Consider the following 15,005-nt stretch of genomic DNA (forward strand, 5'->3'; position numbering starts at 1 on the left):
TCTCCAGGTCCTCCAGTTTCTCCCTCGACGTTTAGAATGAACATCACGCGTTTGGAGTATTCGGCTGCTATAAACGTCGACGCGATGAGCCACTTCGTTGGACTATCATTTGTGGCCAGGTCGCTCCTGGAAAAAAGCGAAAGAGCTCAGTGGGCCTTTACTGGTAAAATCTAAATAATAAAATCTCCGCGAGCCTTTTCATTGGCGATGGCTTGCGTGTCGAGCTTGTTGCCAGTTTTCTGGGTGGCCAGCACAGGGCTGGTGGTGTTCAATGGCACGAAGTTATCCTCATCAGTGTGTCTTTCGGCGACCATCCTATGCACGTCCCCCCTTGCAAAAAAACGACACTTGCCTTGATTCATATACTGTACTCGGGGATGGCCATTTGTCTTATTTATTGAGACAACATTACAGAGCCCTTGATAAGATACATGTTATAGGCTTCAACCTGGATGAAATCCAACCATACTGTTTTATCATATAAGGAAAACATGTTTTGTCCAATGTACTACGTAAGTTTATATAACAGTTGTGTAGAAAATAATAATAAAAAAACCGAGCATGTTCACAGTGGCTTGATGAGACAAATAAATAATTCGTTAAGCACAAACCATTACGATTAAGCAGATATATGTTGCTCTGCAAGGCCCGTTGGTATGCATGCACGTGAAATTTAATTATGTACCTTTATTTCAAAGCTTGAATCAACATATTCTTTATCATGATTTGTGGTTAAATGCATGCATACCAAGAAGTCTGCCGACTTAAAACAGCCACCTTAAAAAACACCATTCATTAAGTCAAGCTTAACAAGCCTTAAATAAATACAGCAATAAAGTATTTGAATTTTTGAAGGATAATTGTTTTATATCGACTCTCAACTAAAGCTAGACAAAATTATGCTAAAGTTCTGCTATAAATTAGAAGTTCATGAAATCACGTGTTTTTATCAGTATTTGTTAAACCAGTAAACATTTGCTTCCTGTAAATACAAGTAATTATTTTGGCATTTATTTTGACAATTCAAGAATTTAAACAATGCTGAGAAGGAATACACACATTGCAGGCCACAATTCATGTTACGGGTCAACTTTAAGACGCAAACCACAGACCTAAGGAAGAGTATACTGTGTGTAAAAGATACAAATAACAAATCAATTGTAGAAGAATTAAGGATTATGAAAACACCATTCCCAGCTAAAACTTAAATCCTCACGCTTCAAAATAACGCAAATGCAATGATGTGTAAAATCATTATTTGTATGCGATTTTGTTGTATTTTTTTTAATCCCAAAACACTGTTTTGCACCCACACAGCTAAGATTGGCGGCAGATATATTTAATAGTGGTACATTTATTCAAGAAAGTCAATAAATACACTTAACACAAGGCCAGTTAATCAATGGCAATAGTAGCCGGCACACTGTATAGAGAGAAAATAAAATATTCCATCAGGGTTTTATGATGCCCTATTCGCAGATAGACGAGTTATAACTTTTCATTTCACGGAAGTCTTTTTTGAACACAATATGGACACAAGAGTGCTTACTACGCTCTATGCCCCGCAGCTCAATTATCATGATTATAACGCCTGCGTTTACACCGAGGTGCGATTCTTGGATATTTTTGTGTGGGCTCCACGGATTACGCAGTCTGGAAACGTTAAAGGCTGATGCGCCAGCCTATTGCGTTGGGCAGTTACAGCCATAACGTGTTTAACATTGGTGGCTAAGCCAGCGATACGTGCCACAAACCCCAGGAGGTGGCCAAACGAGTGATTATACGAATGCAATTACCAACGGCAGGCGGACGGCGCGGACGTGTACGCGTGTGCGTCGCACTTTAAAGCTGTGGTTGTCCACGCGCAATCGGAATACGGCAGCGTGACCACCGCGCTGTTGTGCCGACGCGCGCAACTGTGCAAGGGAGCTGTAGTGGGGGAATCAGGAGGGGGGGAGCTATAGTGTTCACGCATTCAGAAAAATCCCTGCTCTGACGGTCTCATTTACAGTATATTACAACGCGTGGGGGTTAGTGTGGGCGACGACGAGGTATAAGAACCGCCGTACTCGGGGGTGGGGGGGGGGGGGGACCCCTAACAAAGACTCTGCGACCTCCACGGCCACTGACAGTTGGCGTCGCAATTGCCGGGCCATGGAAGCGGGCGCAGCAATCGATGAGCTAGGCCCAAAGCGTGGAACTTTACACAAAAGACGGCTTTACAAGGTTTCGGACGCCCTCATTTGAAGGACTTCACACCCTTGGCAAGTTTTACAGTGTAGGCACTTGAATGTGAGAATGCAAATAACGAGGTTGCAATTTTTTTTTTTTACACACGTCCACTTCCAAGAATTGGTTTTTATTTTCCTTTTCTTGAAAGTGGATGAAGATTGATTTTACGTTAAAAAGTCCGTTTATCGGTGTACCATTATTATATCTGCGCGCACGACTAATCGTTCAGTACAAAGTACACACAAACACTGCCTAAAATAAACTAAATATACATGTATTCAAACAGGTTGTTGTCATTATCACATTAATAATGGTAAAAAGCCAAAACCATATGCAAATTATTTGATTAAAAAAAATCCCAGCATCTTATAATTAGCAGTTTTGTTCTCATGATAACTGTACAGTATTGTGAAACCTGGCGATATGACTGCCCGTGCGCGACTGAGACACGGCGCACGATGTCAAGTCTTCGGTGAACGTTGTCGCTTTTCGCTCACCAGACAGGCCACACCAGAAGAAAATAAACAAATGAAACATTTCATGATTCCAGTTAGAATTACAGAATTTGCGTGACTGTAATTACAGTGATTAGATCTTTTACCGTAAAAAAAAATACGCAACATTTCCCCCCCCCATTTTGGGAGATGTTACATATTAGTAGCGTACTTATTATATTACAAGAAAAACAACGGCAATAAAAAAAAAGCCGCTGCAAAACCGTACTTCGCACGACCGGCTAAGTACGGTGCGCGAAAGAAGTTCTACATACATACATACGTTCAAGGATCTAAATAACTTAGTGCACAATTTGTACCGGCGTGCATGTGCCAGGGCGGACACCCCCCCCCACCCACATCCCCCCCACCGCGTGCGCTCAAATGTTGGTCCTGGGGTGTGTCGCTCTCAGTCCCATCGCGGCGCAGATGCTTTCGGGGAGGTAGGGATAAACGGCCGCCTGCCCTCCCCCGCCGCCACTTCCACCGTAAGCCTCCACGGGCAAGAAGGACATGCGTGGCAGAGCTCCGTACGAGTAGCCCTGCAGGCCCGCTCCAAACACCGAGTGCGCGGCCTGCTGCTGCTGCCGTTGTTGCTGCTGCTGGTGCTGGTGTTGCTGCTGCTGCTGGTGCTGCTGGTGAGCGTGCAGCAGCAGCCGCGACTGCGCGCCCTGATCGGCGTGCACGCGAGCGCTCAGCCCTTCCGGGTGCGCCAGGTAGAGCGGAGGCGGAGACAGGAACGGCTGGCCCCCGGCCGTCACGGAGAAGGCCCGAGGCTCGGGCGCACGGCACGACGCCGGTTCCTCGTGGCCGTGGCTCACGAGCGGCGGCGCCGGCGCCGGCGGGGACGGCGGGCGTCGCGTCGGCTGCTTGTGCGGCGGCTCGCCCTCCGCTGTCCTCGCGGGATACGAGGCCGCGGGCTTCCCGTCGTCCTCGTGCCGCTCCTTGCGGGCTTCCACCTTGGTGTACGGTATCACCTTGTTCACCCTGTTTGCAGGAGCGACCGTGCTATTGCCAATTTGTCCTTCCCCAGATTTTTCAGGTTTCACATGAAGCTGCTGCTGTTGCTGCTGCTGTTGCTGCTGCTGCTGGAACAAGGATGTGGTTGTACATCTTGTGATCTCCCAGCACTTCTGCTGCACTGGGCTGGAATAATGGTTCTGCATGTGCTGCGGTGCAGGGCTCGGCGAGCCGTAGCGAAAGTTGTGGTGGCTCACCGGCGGCGAGAGAGACGTAACGACGGCATCTCCCACAGCCCGACTATGCTCTCGTGCCCTGGTTGCCTGCTGGCCACTAGCACCAGCAGCACATGACCCGTTACGATCCAGAGCCAACAGAGACGAGCCAAAACTGTTTTTTCCATCATTGGCTTCATGTGAACCTGGGTTATGCGAGAGATCAATTGGCAGGCACACCGGCCGCTGCTCATCTCCTCTCATGGATGAGCTCAGGTCCAAAGCCATCACGCTCGTGGCGTGCGCCGAGTGGCGCCTCGGTGTCTCCATCCACTGTGACGGCTTCAAGAGCCCGTTGACGGTGTGAAAGTTTGCCAGCCTGGCTGGGAACCCCGTAGGCATGGAACATCGTCTCGCCGTCGCACCCCCTTCTTTTGATGTGCTCGGGGTCTCAAGAGAGGGGCACAAAGGCTGCACGGCCTCCGCTTTGTGTTCCAGAGGCGACGGTGGAGATCCCGAGCACCCCTGTTTTTCCCGAGCACGTTGGGTTTCCGAACCCTGGCAACGGGCGGGGCTGACGTCGGGCGTTTTCTTGAGACACACGGGCACCGCTGGGGAACCCCCCCCGACCACCGCCACCACCGCGGCCACCGCCATCACCCTCGTCGCATCCGTCTTCTTGACGCTCAGGTCCAGCGGATTCTCGTCGGCGTTCGAAACGGCTCTGCCTTCCGCCGCCGCGCCGAGTCCGGCGGGGGGGCGGTTGAGCAAAAACACCCCGTCGTGGCGGGTGCCCATCAGGGCCAGCGGCACGCGGACCGTGGACGATCGCGCCTCGTCCGCGCTGGCCGGGCGGGATACCCCGTTGTTGGCCTTGGAGAGCTCGAGGAAGTGGCGGTAGGCGGGCTCCGACATCTGCTTGCTCATGTAGTCCAGGTAGCTCTTCTGCTGAGCCGGCATCGAGTCTTTGAGCTGGCAGTTGATGAGCGTGATGTGGCCCAGCTCGGGGTCCAGGAGCGGCTTGAGCTCGATGGCGATGGGCGCGTTCTTCTGGAGCTGGGAAGGAGGCGCCTGCGTGGTGGGGATGACCGACAGCACGGTCCTCAGCTTCAGGTTCCCGTTCTTGGCGGTGGCCATGAGCTCGGGCTTCTGTGGATCCTCAGGCTTGAGTCGCCCTTTGCTGGACAACAGCTGCTTGAGAGGCCGAACAGAAGGGAGAAGTACGGTATCAGCATCGCAGCATGATCACAGTGTATGTTTTTGTACGCACATTTGAATGAACGTGGCCTGATATTCAACTTCCACTTGATGTGTCAATTCATATTTTTTGTTACTAGCTATATTTATTAAATGTGTGACTTTATACAAATTTAAAGCCACACAAATCTCGCAGGATGCAAAAACTTTCAAAACTAACTGGGTGCACTGCGAGGGCACGACGTCACTGCATCGTTGTCTACGTGCGTTCTGACCTCGCACGTCTGCGCGCGATGTCAGTGGCACGGTTCAGCTTCTACAGTGGAAAAAAAACGCTTGGGGCCCTTGTAACCCACGATGGCTCGTCTAGGCATGGCGCAGAATGGAGTATGGTTAGTATTTGCTTTGGCACATGATGCTCCATGGCAACGCGTGATAGGTTTGGGAACATTTTAGCGTTTGGCGGGAATTTAATATGGCGTATTCTTGCCAATAACATCTGATAATACGGCAAAATTCCTGTAACAAGCCTGACGTGTGATGAGATTCCATCCAGGTCACGAGCGGAGAATACTTGCTTGAGCAAATTTATCGCTCGATAAAATTGGTTCGGAAAGTCAATAAATATTGGTTTCGTGGACTCGTTTTTTTTTCCCCGCGCAGTTTACACGCGTAAAGTGAGAATGCGGCTATGTTCACATCTGCCGTCTCCCGCACGGGAGCCCGGCTGCGGCGAGGGCGGTCACCTTCTTGCCGTTGCCTTGGGCAGAGTCCTTTTTGCATCTCTTTTCTTGGCCATAGCCCCCCTTGCCGCCGTCGTCGTCGTCCCCCCCCGACCTGAGCGCCGCGCTGCCGTCGGCGGCGTCGCCCTCCTTGCCCGTGCCGTGCCGCTTGCGGGGCCGCGGCGGAGGCGGCGGCCGGTCCTCCTCCCCCCGCACGTAGCGCTCGTACGGCAGGATCAGCCTGCGGGGCAGGGAGGGTAGGGAGCGGACAGAGCGTCGCGCGGAGGTGTAGAGGGTGGCGGTGGGGGAGGGTCGGCATGGGGGGAGGGGGGGGGGGCACGATGACGGTGAAAACCAGAAGGGAATGTAAAATAAGTATAACCCGTAAAAACAAAGTTTTTCACTATAAATCCTTTATATGCGTGGCAGCGAACTTAATATAAAAGATTTAAAAATATATTCGCCTGTGGAGGACGAGCGGATCGATCCCGCGACCTTTGGCATGGGAAGCGAGGGCGCTACCAACTGCGCTACTCCGCCACGGCCTGTGGAGGTGTCACGCTCTGGGCTCTTACACTGTGACGTTCAGCCAAAGCCATGAATGAGTTCTATTTGAATATATGTAAAATAATTTTTTTTTACCTAAAAAGTGTAAAATTTTGGGAATTTTTTTTCACGAACATTGTCTCGCACAACGAGTCTGTGTGCAAAATGTCAGCTCGATTGGATCACGGGAAGTGGGTTAAAAAACGACCGAAAGATTTGCACGGTCGTAAGCAAGCAAGCACGCAAGCAAGCAAGCACGCAAGCAAGCAAGCAAGCGAACTTAATATAAAGGATTTAAAAAGCTCGACTCCGCTGCATTTTTTCTAATTAATTGGGTTTTCAGTTAAACGCGAGATTATCTGGTGCAATGGTTAGACCGCATGTTCAAATTCCGGTCGGGGATCGACAACCCATCATTTATCTCGGATCAATAAAAAAGAGTACCGCTTTGTGGGAAGTCAAAGTGGTTGTTTTAACTAAGCCTGGCTCCGGCTATAGCAAAGTAGACTGTCCACCATTGGCTTAGGGCTGTAAACAAGAAGATAAGCACGGGGCCAGGCTCGTGAGAGCAGGAAACCACTTAATTGACTATTAGCCACCCTGATTGCGACCATTTACACGGAGCGATCGGCATCGAGGCTTTTAAACGGCGACTCGGTGATCGGGACCGAAACGTATATTCGTGCGGGCCGCGGGGGGCAGGAGTGCAGAGCCCCCTATTTCATTCGAGCGTTCGTCCGCATCGGCCACGGCAGCAACGCACCTCTCGTAGTGGCGGCGGGTGCAGGTGGCGGCGCTGGTGCTCCCCGAGTCGCCCCCCAGCTCGTCGTAGACCACCTTCCACAGCCGTTGGGTGGTCACCTGCGGCACAATGGGGCGGACCGGGAGCTCGTCATACGGCAAACCCTCCATGGGGCCACGGCGCAGCAACCCGACTCTTAACGGGGAGGCTCGCGACTTTCGAACCACCGCGCCGGGGGTTGACAGCAATTGGGCACCGCGTTTGCGACAGGGCACCCTGCTGCTAAGGGAGGCGACTGTCCTGCGCGTACGTAGGGATGTGGAATGTACACCGATTGCTCAGGGCTGCCGATGGAGATGAGCACCGCACCACTTTGACTTGGACCGATCCGAGAGAATCGTCCCCTTGCGGCGATACTCTCCCTCCTCTGATCTAATAATTTGGATGTTGGTGGATTGCACAGACACGGAAAAAGCTTGATACTTGGAACACCTACTGTGGGGCAATGGTGGCACCTATACCAGGGAGTACAGCAAATAGACTACGCACCTCTCTGTGCAGAGTTTGAGTGTTAGGAGAGTTAGATACTCGTGCGTGCATGGGATGTCTATGGGCATTCTGGAATCCTTCCTCGTAATAAAATACCCAACAACGAAGTGAAAGGGAGTCCCCACGGGTCCAGGAACACTCCCAGTAGCGCACACCACTGCCGTTGGAGGCCCGCTCCTCCTCCAGCGACTCCTCTTCTCCCGGAGCCCTGAGCTCTCGACCCACACCCCGTGTATCCATCCGCTCACTCCCCACCTTCAAGAGCCAATCTCTTGTTTGGGTTTCCTCCAATCCCCAGTCTCATCTTTCATTCCCACCGTTATCTTTAATTGCTGATCTCGTCATGGAGCAAAACCATCAAGTGAACTCCCGTCGTCCTCGCAGCGGCTTTTGGCGCCCCATCGAACAGAGACGGTCAGTGCATCGCGAGGTTTCAGATGCGCTTCTGCGGCCATCTGGGACACTGTTCTTTCTGATATTATTAAGAAGCCACTGGAGTTATGCACATAAATCTAGATAGAAAATGTATTTATTTTGAGCTGATTTTTGTGTTTAGTTTGTTGTCCTTCCCCCGCACCTCCGATTAGCACGATTGGCTACGTACGGAGCAGAAGAAGTTGAACATCATTATTTCTCTTGGGTGTCCTGAGCGTGACACCGCATGACTTCATTGTGACCTGCATGACCTTTACATAAGGATACCAAACACCCCACGCAGGACCCTTCTGAAAACAAGCCTTGAGACTAGGTGAGGCTTTCATGAGTAAACAAACTTGTGAAAAAATTGGCTTTTTTTAACTTGCTTTAAAAATGTAGAATAAAAACCGTTTACAGCTGTCACCACGAACAAAGCGGAAAATCAGACGACACAAATGAATCGGTAGGCACGCAGCATCGAGCACACAGAGCTGACGGGAGCCGGTGAATTGGTGCCCTACCTTTAGCAAATTCTGCAGAGAAACATTGGTCTGAAAGAGGGCCCCTGGGCAGGTGCATTGCATATTGCATTATTTCTGACCTACAGTCTTTGTATTAATTGCAATCTTTTGCTTGAGGGGCAAATATATATTTTAAAAAGTGAACGTTTCAGGCAAGGTGCTGTGTACGCAATTTGTTTTCGCGGTTATAAAGCGGTTTTGATGATGAAAAGTATTTTAGATTGCGACTGGGGCCTATTCAACTTTTGTCGATCCGTTTGAATGACTCATTTCTACGGGAAATGTATCATCATTCATAATAAATCGGGAATATTATATGGCAGTCCAAAGCAGACTGTGTATATGCCTACTACTTTAAACAGAAGAATATAAAACACACATTTCTTTAAATGCATTCAGTAGCTTACAAAAATGTGTCACTTTGTTTACATGTGTATATATATAGGGATATGCGAATGTGTTATTCTGATTTCTTCCTACATGCATGAAGAAAATAAACAAATCACTCATCATCTAACATCCCAAGGGAGGGCCTGACCAAATAAACGTATCTAGATTGATTCAACCTTTCCCGGGTAAACAATTTAAATTCAGCTATGAACCCAATTACGTCAGTGGTGAGCGATACCTGAACCAGTTCTGGGCAGCCGTCTTTCATCAATCCCACACAGGCCAGTGCGGTGAAGTATGGTCAAACAACGGTGTGAGAAGGCCTTCGTCCGGCAGTCCATCGACAAAGGGCTGGACACATGACTATTATCCTTTGGCTTGGTGAATTTTCTGTGGGATATGGCTGGGTGGTTTTGAATGCACCAGTAATACTCGATTGTGAACATTACAAGAATAAATCTATGATCTGACAATGGAATGTTGACTTACAGAATCATATCCTCCAAGCTGTTGTGTTGTCTTGAACATAATCCAAAGGTTAACTGGAACAAAAAAACAGACGTATGTTACCACACGTTTACCGACCACTGTACAAAGCTACACATTTTACAGCGTTAAGTTTAATTCAGGTCAGTGTTAAAATTACACGATTTGGGTGAAACTTTACAATCGTTTGTTTAATCCAGCGGAGACAAACAAAAACCCGACTAGGAGCACGGAGTCGACCGTAGCGTGGAACACGAGGGGCAACAATCAACTACTCAACACTCAAGAAAGTCCAGGGAACAGTGATAGCAATAATTGGATTTCATCCGTCTGTGTTTGAGAACAATAACAAAACAGATTGGTTGGTGGTGCTCATATCCACTGGCAGCCTTGAAGCAGTCGGGAAGGTTACACATTAGTGTGGCACGATCCAGTCCATCGATAAGGCAACCCACTACTGGCCTCCGCGCAAAGAGGTCCTCGTTTTATCAACCACAATTAGGTGATGGGTTGAGTTGACACCTGAAAGCGGAGTGAATTCACATCCACATGAACTAGAGCCAAGCACTGTAAACACAGCATGCATGACTCAGGCAGATGATAGATAATCCTTAAATTGGACCAATAAAGAATTGTAGTGACAGAGCGCCAGCATCATTTAATACAAAAAAATGTATGCATTTAAATTTTTTTTTAAAGCAGTAACAATATACCAGCTAACTAACGTACCGCTATTGAACTAAAGTACAAATCTATTAGCCACCACATAAAACAAATATGAGCGGACATACGACTCACGCTTGCAAAAAATATGTAGTGGCATTCATAAACTCCTCACGAAGAACTTTGAAAAACCGGCACGAATCCAATTCTAAAAAACAAACTCTATATAAATAACAGCAAAACACAATGATAGAACCCAGACACAGACCTCAAAACGCGTACGTAAACCGCGCGACAATTGTAAGACTTGCAAGAATTTTTCCGCAGTAAAAATCTGGCGTACGAGCGGACTCGTCACTGCGCAGCTCATCACTGCGCGGCCAGTTACTCGAGCCGACGCTCATCGCGCTCGCTCATCGCGCTCGCTCATTGCACTCGCTCATTGCGCACGCCCGAAGTGCGACAATTTTAGACGCACGTTTTCGTAGCGGTCTTATCGTGCGCACGTGTTTGCGCGCTCCCCTAAGTTGACTTCATAAAGAGGAAAACAATTATTCCAGCAGCGTGTCCTCAAGATGCGCCTCATTAAAAACCAATGTCACCAAGTAAATAACGTATGGGCATAAGAATGTTTACGGAGGCATCCTGTCGTGTACAAAAATAACATATCATTAGCCCAGACTTTAAGGCTGCGTCAACAAATGCAGCCACGCACACGGGCATGCACAGCTGCTTTGCTATTAAAATAGGGGATACAGGTCAAGTTGCAGTGGGTCGATATCCAGCCAAGTAGACATCTCGACACAAAAATCTGGCGTCGAATATGTACGCAGGGTCAGTCGATTAAAGTCTACACATTAACATTGAAATAATGTGTTCCAGAGGACGGCATTGTTGAAACAATGGTCTGATGCGTGGATGTGGGCCACTAAAGGCCGTCTTGTTTATATTAATGCAAAGGTCAAGAGAGGTCACCGTGCCCATTGCTCTTCGTGCCTCAGAATCACTGTCTTGTACTAAATCCCACATTAGTTGAAAAGCTGACACCCAACCCTCCAAGGTCTGCCATTGTAATATTTTGACCATTTGGCTCGGGCTTTTCCAGAGGACGCTACGAAAATGTCCATCTCGGTAACACTGCCCCCCTCCCTTCCTCCGCCTCCTCCTCTTCCATCCGGAGCTCATCACAACCCCCGCATCCTCATTTAGGTCTACATATTTTTCAACCGTGTTGTTTTCCAAACTTCCAAGTTGCTTACCCAAATACGGGCAGAATAAATAAATAAATAAATAGTTATTTGCTTTGAAAGCCAAAAGTTTATTCAATATTTACTGCATAAACGTATACATTATCTAAAAAAATTGTTAACATATACGTTTGACGATATTTCATCGTTCTAGGGTAGGCTTCTCTTATATTTTGTTAAACGTTTCATTACATGGCCTCTTGGCCATTGGCACTTGTTCAGGAACACGCATTGTGGACCCACCCCTACTGGACATCTGTGAAAAAGGTCTTCATAGCTCATCAGATTCCTCCTCCAGTCTAAACAAAGATTCTGATTGCGATTCCCCTCTCTCGTTCCGGAGCACTCTTGTCTTTCGCTGACGATCGCTGGACCAAAATCAACTCGCGACGCCGATGCCGCCTCCATGCCTCGACGGTTCCTCTCCTCGGCAACAATCGCACGCGAGGTCCTCGAACGCCCGAGTGTCGACACCAAATGGGCAAACGCGCACAGCATCCCAGCGATGCGTTGCACGCGCTGCGCCACCACCGCCGCCGCCACCGCCGCCACCATGCGTGCCACCACCGCCGCCACCACCACCACCGCCACCACCACCACCACCATGCGCGCCGCCACCATGCACGCCACCACCACCACGAGCGCCACCTACTCTGCTTGAAGCCCAGGTGCGGCAGGCGTTCGATGGGCGTTCCGCGCTCGCGCATGAACTTGTAGATGGCGTCCAGGAATGCCTTCTCGCTGTCGCCGTCCTGTCCCGCGCCGCTCTCCGCCGCGCCGTCTCTGTGCCGCGCCGCCGCCACCACCCCGTCCACTGGCGAGGCCTTGGCCACGGCCGTGGGCTTGGCGTTAGCGGCGGCTGCATTCGACTGGGGGTCCTGTGTTTGTTTGATTACAGGATGAAAAAAAGTTAAAAGGCTGAGTGGAGGTTAAAGATAAAAGGTACTTTTTTTCTTTTACCAGGTAAGGCCCACTGAGCTATGTAGCTCTTTTTCAGAATCGACCTGGCCACAAATGATAGCTCAACAAAGTGGCGTATCACATGGACATTTATAGCGGCCAAATACTTTTAAACGCATGTTTCTAAATGTGCAGGGAAAATCGAAGGACCCGGAGAAAACTCCACACGCCCACGGGGAGAACATGTAAACTCCAAATATACAGGAATCAAAGTCGGGATCGAACCCATGACCTCCTGTATACCAGCTGAGGAAGTTAATCTTGCCACCGTGGTGTCTAAAATTACAAAACGGCCAAACATAGTTATTTTTAACTGGTGGTGTGTATAAGGCACAAGTCTTGGTGTGGCGTTAAATCTGAATATCTGCGTAATGCTGGCCCATTGCCCAGATGCAGGTATAGCAGCAGTTAGCTTCCCTTCCACTGATCCACCAGGCCACAAAAAATAATTCTACTCTATCTATAGACTCACAACACTGGCTAAAGCATGAGAATCATGGTGGAACTTTGCGTGGCCGCATTGTTGCTAATGAGCTGACGGAAGGGACGGATGATTTCTGGTGGTTGCAGCAGGCTGCTGTGCTTGGTGTTACAAGCACCCCAGTTAGACCCGCCCATAACTGGACATCTGTGGAAAAGAGCTTCATAGCTAATCGGATTCCTCCACCAGTCTAAACAAAGATTCCAATTCTGATGTGTGGCCGAAATGCAGTAACGCAACACGTTTAACCGCAGCTGTAAAACACGAGGGGGGCCTTCGCCGCGGGAGAAGACGCCTCACCTTAACCAGAGGCTCCATGGCAGCTGACGTGGCCTTGTTCTCCAGTGAGCCCTCTCCCCGAGAGGTCGCCTCAGTCCGGCCCTCGGACTGGGCGGAAATTATGGCGGCAGCAGTGGTGCTGGAGGTGGAGCCGACGGAGGAGGAAGACGAGGAGGAGGACGAAGAGGAGGATGAGGTGGTGACGGCTTTGATGCACGGCAGCGTGCTGCGAATCCCTCTCCTTCGCGTGCGCCCCAGCGTCAGCCCGGGCTCTGTTTCGGAGCACGGTCGAGGTGACAACAAGAACACGCCGGCGGCAATTAACACCACACGGCCAAATGATCCTGGACGCTGCCACCAGAATGTTCACCTGTAACCCCGTGAACATCACCATCTCTCCCCTCACCCTCAGATCCTGTCAGTGGTTCAAAAACAGTGGCAAGAAGATCGGCCCTTCTTGTCTTAAAGATCCAGCACGTCTCCCATTCCATCTCGATTTGCTCCTTTCCCCGCATTCTTTACTCGATTTCCTCAGGAAACCTTTTCACTCAACAGGAAGTCGCTTCTTCTCTTCTGCTGCCCCCCCCCCCTGAGAGTCTGGAACCTGCCATCTGTCTGTACTCGTGTCTACCTCCCCCCTTGATCTATCTGCCCTGAACCTGATCCTCCAACAGTTAACGTACACCTGTTTTACTTTCACCGCTCTGCCGCAGACGTGTCGCCACGTGAAAAACGTTTCCACTCTGCACAGCAGTGGTGAGCACAATGTGCTGTGATCCCATTGACCCGAGCTTGATTCTCGGGGCACACCTAACATCAGTGGCGAGTAAAATTTCTCCGAACCAGAGCGGTAAAGTATGGGCAAACCCCATGACCGACACAGCACAGGGTTGAGGCACTCATCCAGCAGTCAAAAAGGGCTTTAAATTATGATTACATCACTTTCTTTACGCCACATCGTGCATATCCCCTACCAATTACATTTACTATTCATAATGACATTCATAATAATCCTGTCGTACTATTCCTCGCCCTGCGCACTGTCACCCACTACGTGATGTCAATCGCTCATCGAGCGTGGTCCTGAGATACGGCTGTACGTAGGCACGTTATGGCTGCGAACTGCACTGTGTGCACACGGGATGGGGAGAAATATCGTTGGCATCAGCCCCCTTCGCCGACGTGGGATGAGGTCCCGTTGAGGGTCGTCATCCCTTGCTGATAAACGCAAGGCAGCTGTTTATGAGCCACACTTCGAGGCAGTTTCTCTTAACAGCTGTTACTAGTCTTGCGAAAGCTGGTGTGGCGACAAAGTGTCCCCATTGTGCAACGGCATGAAGGTAGGGTTGGTGGGGATCAGACCGGGGTGCTACGATGGCAAGATGTTAACTACCTCGCTTGGTATACAGGAGGTCGCGTGTTTGATCCCGACCCAGACGCCTGAAAATTTGGAGTTTGCTTATTCACCCCGTGGTCACGTGGATTTTTCTCCAGGTCCTCCGGTTTTTCCCTCCACATTTAGAATCATGCGTTTAGAGTATTTGGCCGCTATAAATTTCCACACGATAAGCCACTTCGTTGAGCTATCATTTGTGGGCAGGTCGCTTCTGAAAAAGAGCTATATAGCTCAGTGGGCCTTACCTGGTAAATAAAAAAACATTAGTTGACACTGAGATGGAAACGTGAATTAGACTAAAAAGGTATGAAATTCCTGTGTATAAAGTAGGTCTAGCACTTTGTAAGTTTGTCTAAGATACGGGTGGGGTTTTTTGTTGTTGGTATGAGCATTTTTGCCACACAAGAAAACGCGGGTAAATTTAACTGGCCATTTGAACAAGTTACGTTTCACATTTTAAACGACACATGCTAACAATCACGTTTGGATATATGCGTGTAGAATATGT

General features: G+C 49.4%; 1 protein-coding gene across 1 annotated transcript in view; it reads right to left on the bottom strand.

Moving 5' to 3' along the window:
• Positions 1–363: 363 nt before the first annotated feature.
• LOC144931563 (uncharacterized) overlaps positions 364–15,005 on the bottom strand; it is a 131,289-nt gene continuing 116,647 nt past the window's right edge. Inside the window, exons 5-10 of the mRNA XM_078855537.1 lie at positions 13,123–13,373; positions 12,034–12,259; positions 9,475–9,527; positions 7,130–7,227; positions 5,845–6,061; positions 364–5,092 (exon numbers count right to left, since the gene is read on the bottom strand). Coding sequence (XP_078711663.1) covers positions 3,107–5,092; positions 5,845–6,061; positions 7,130–7,227; positions 9,475–9,527; positions 12,034–12,259; positions 13,123–13,373 — 2,831 coding nt within the window. The 3' untranslated portion in view covers positions 364–3,106. The remainder of the gene's footprint in view (positions 5,093–5,844; positions 6,062–7,129; positions 7,228–9,474; positions 9,528–12,033; positions 12,260–13,122; positions 13,374–15,005) is intronic.

The sequence above is a fragment of the Lampetra fluviatilis genome, chromosome 4, assembly GCF_964198595.1.
Source record: "Lampetra fluviatilis chromosome 4, kcLamFluv1.1, whole genome shotgun sequence".
Taxonomy (NCBI): Eukaryota; Metazoa; Chordata; class Hyperoartia; order Petromyzontiformes; family Petromyzontidae; genus Lampetra; species Lampetra fluviatilis.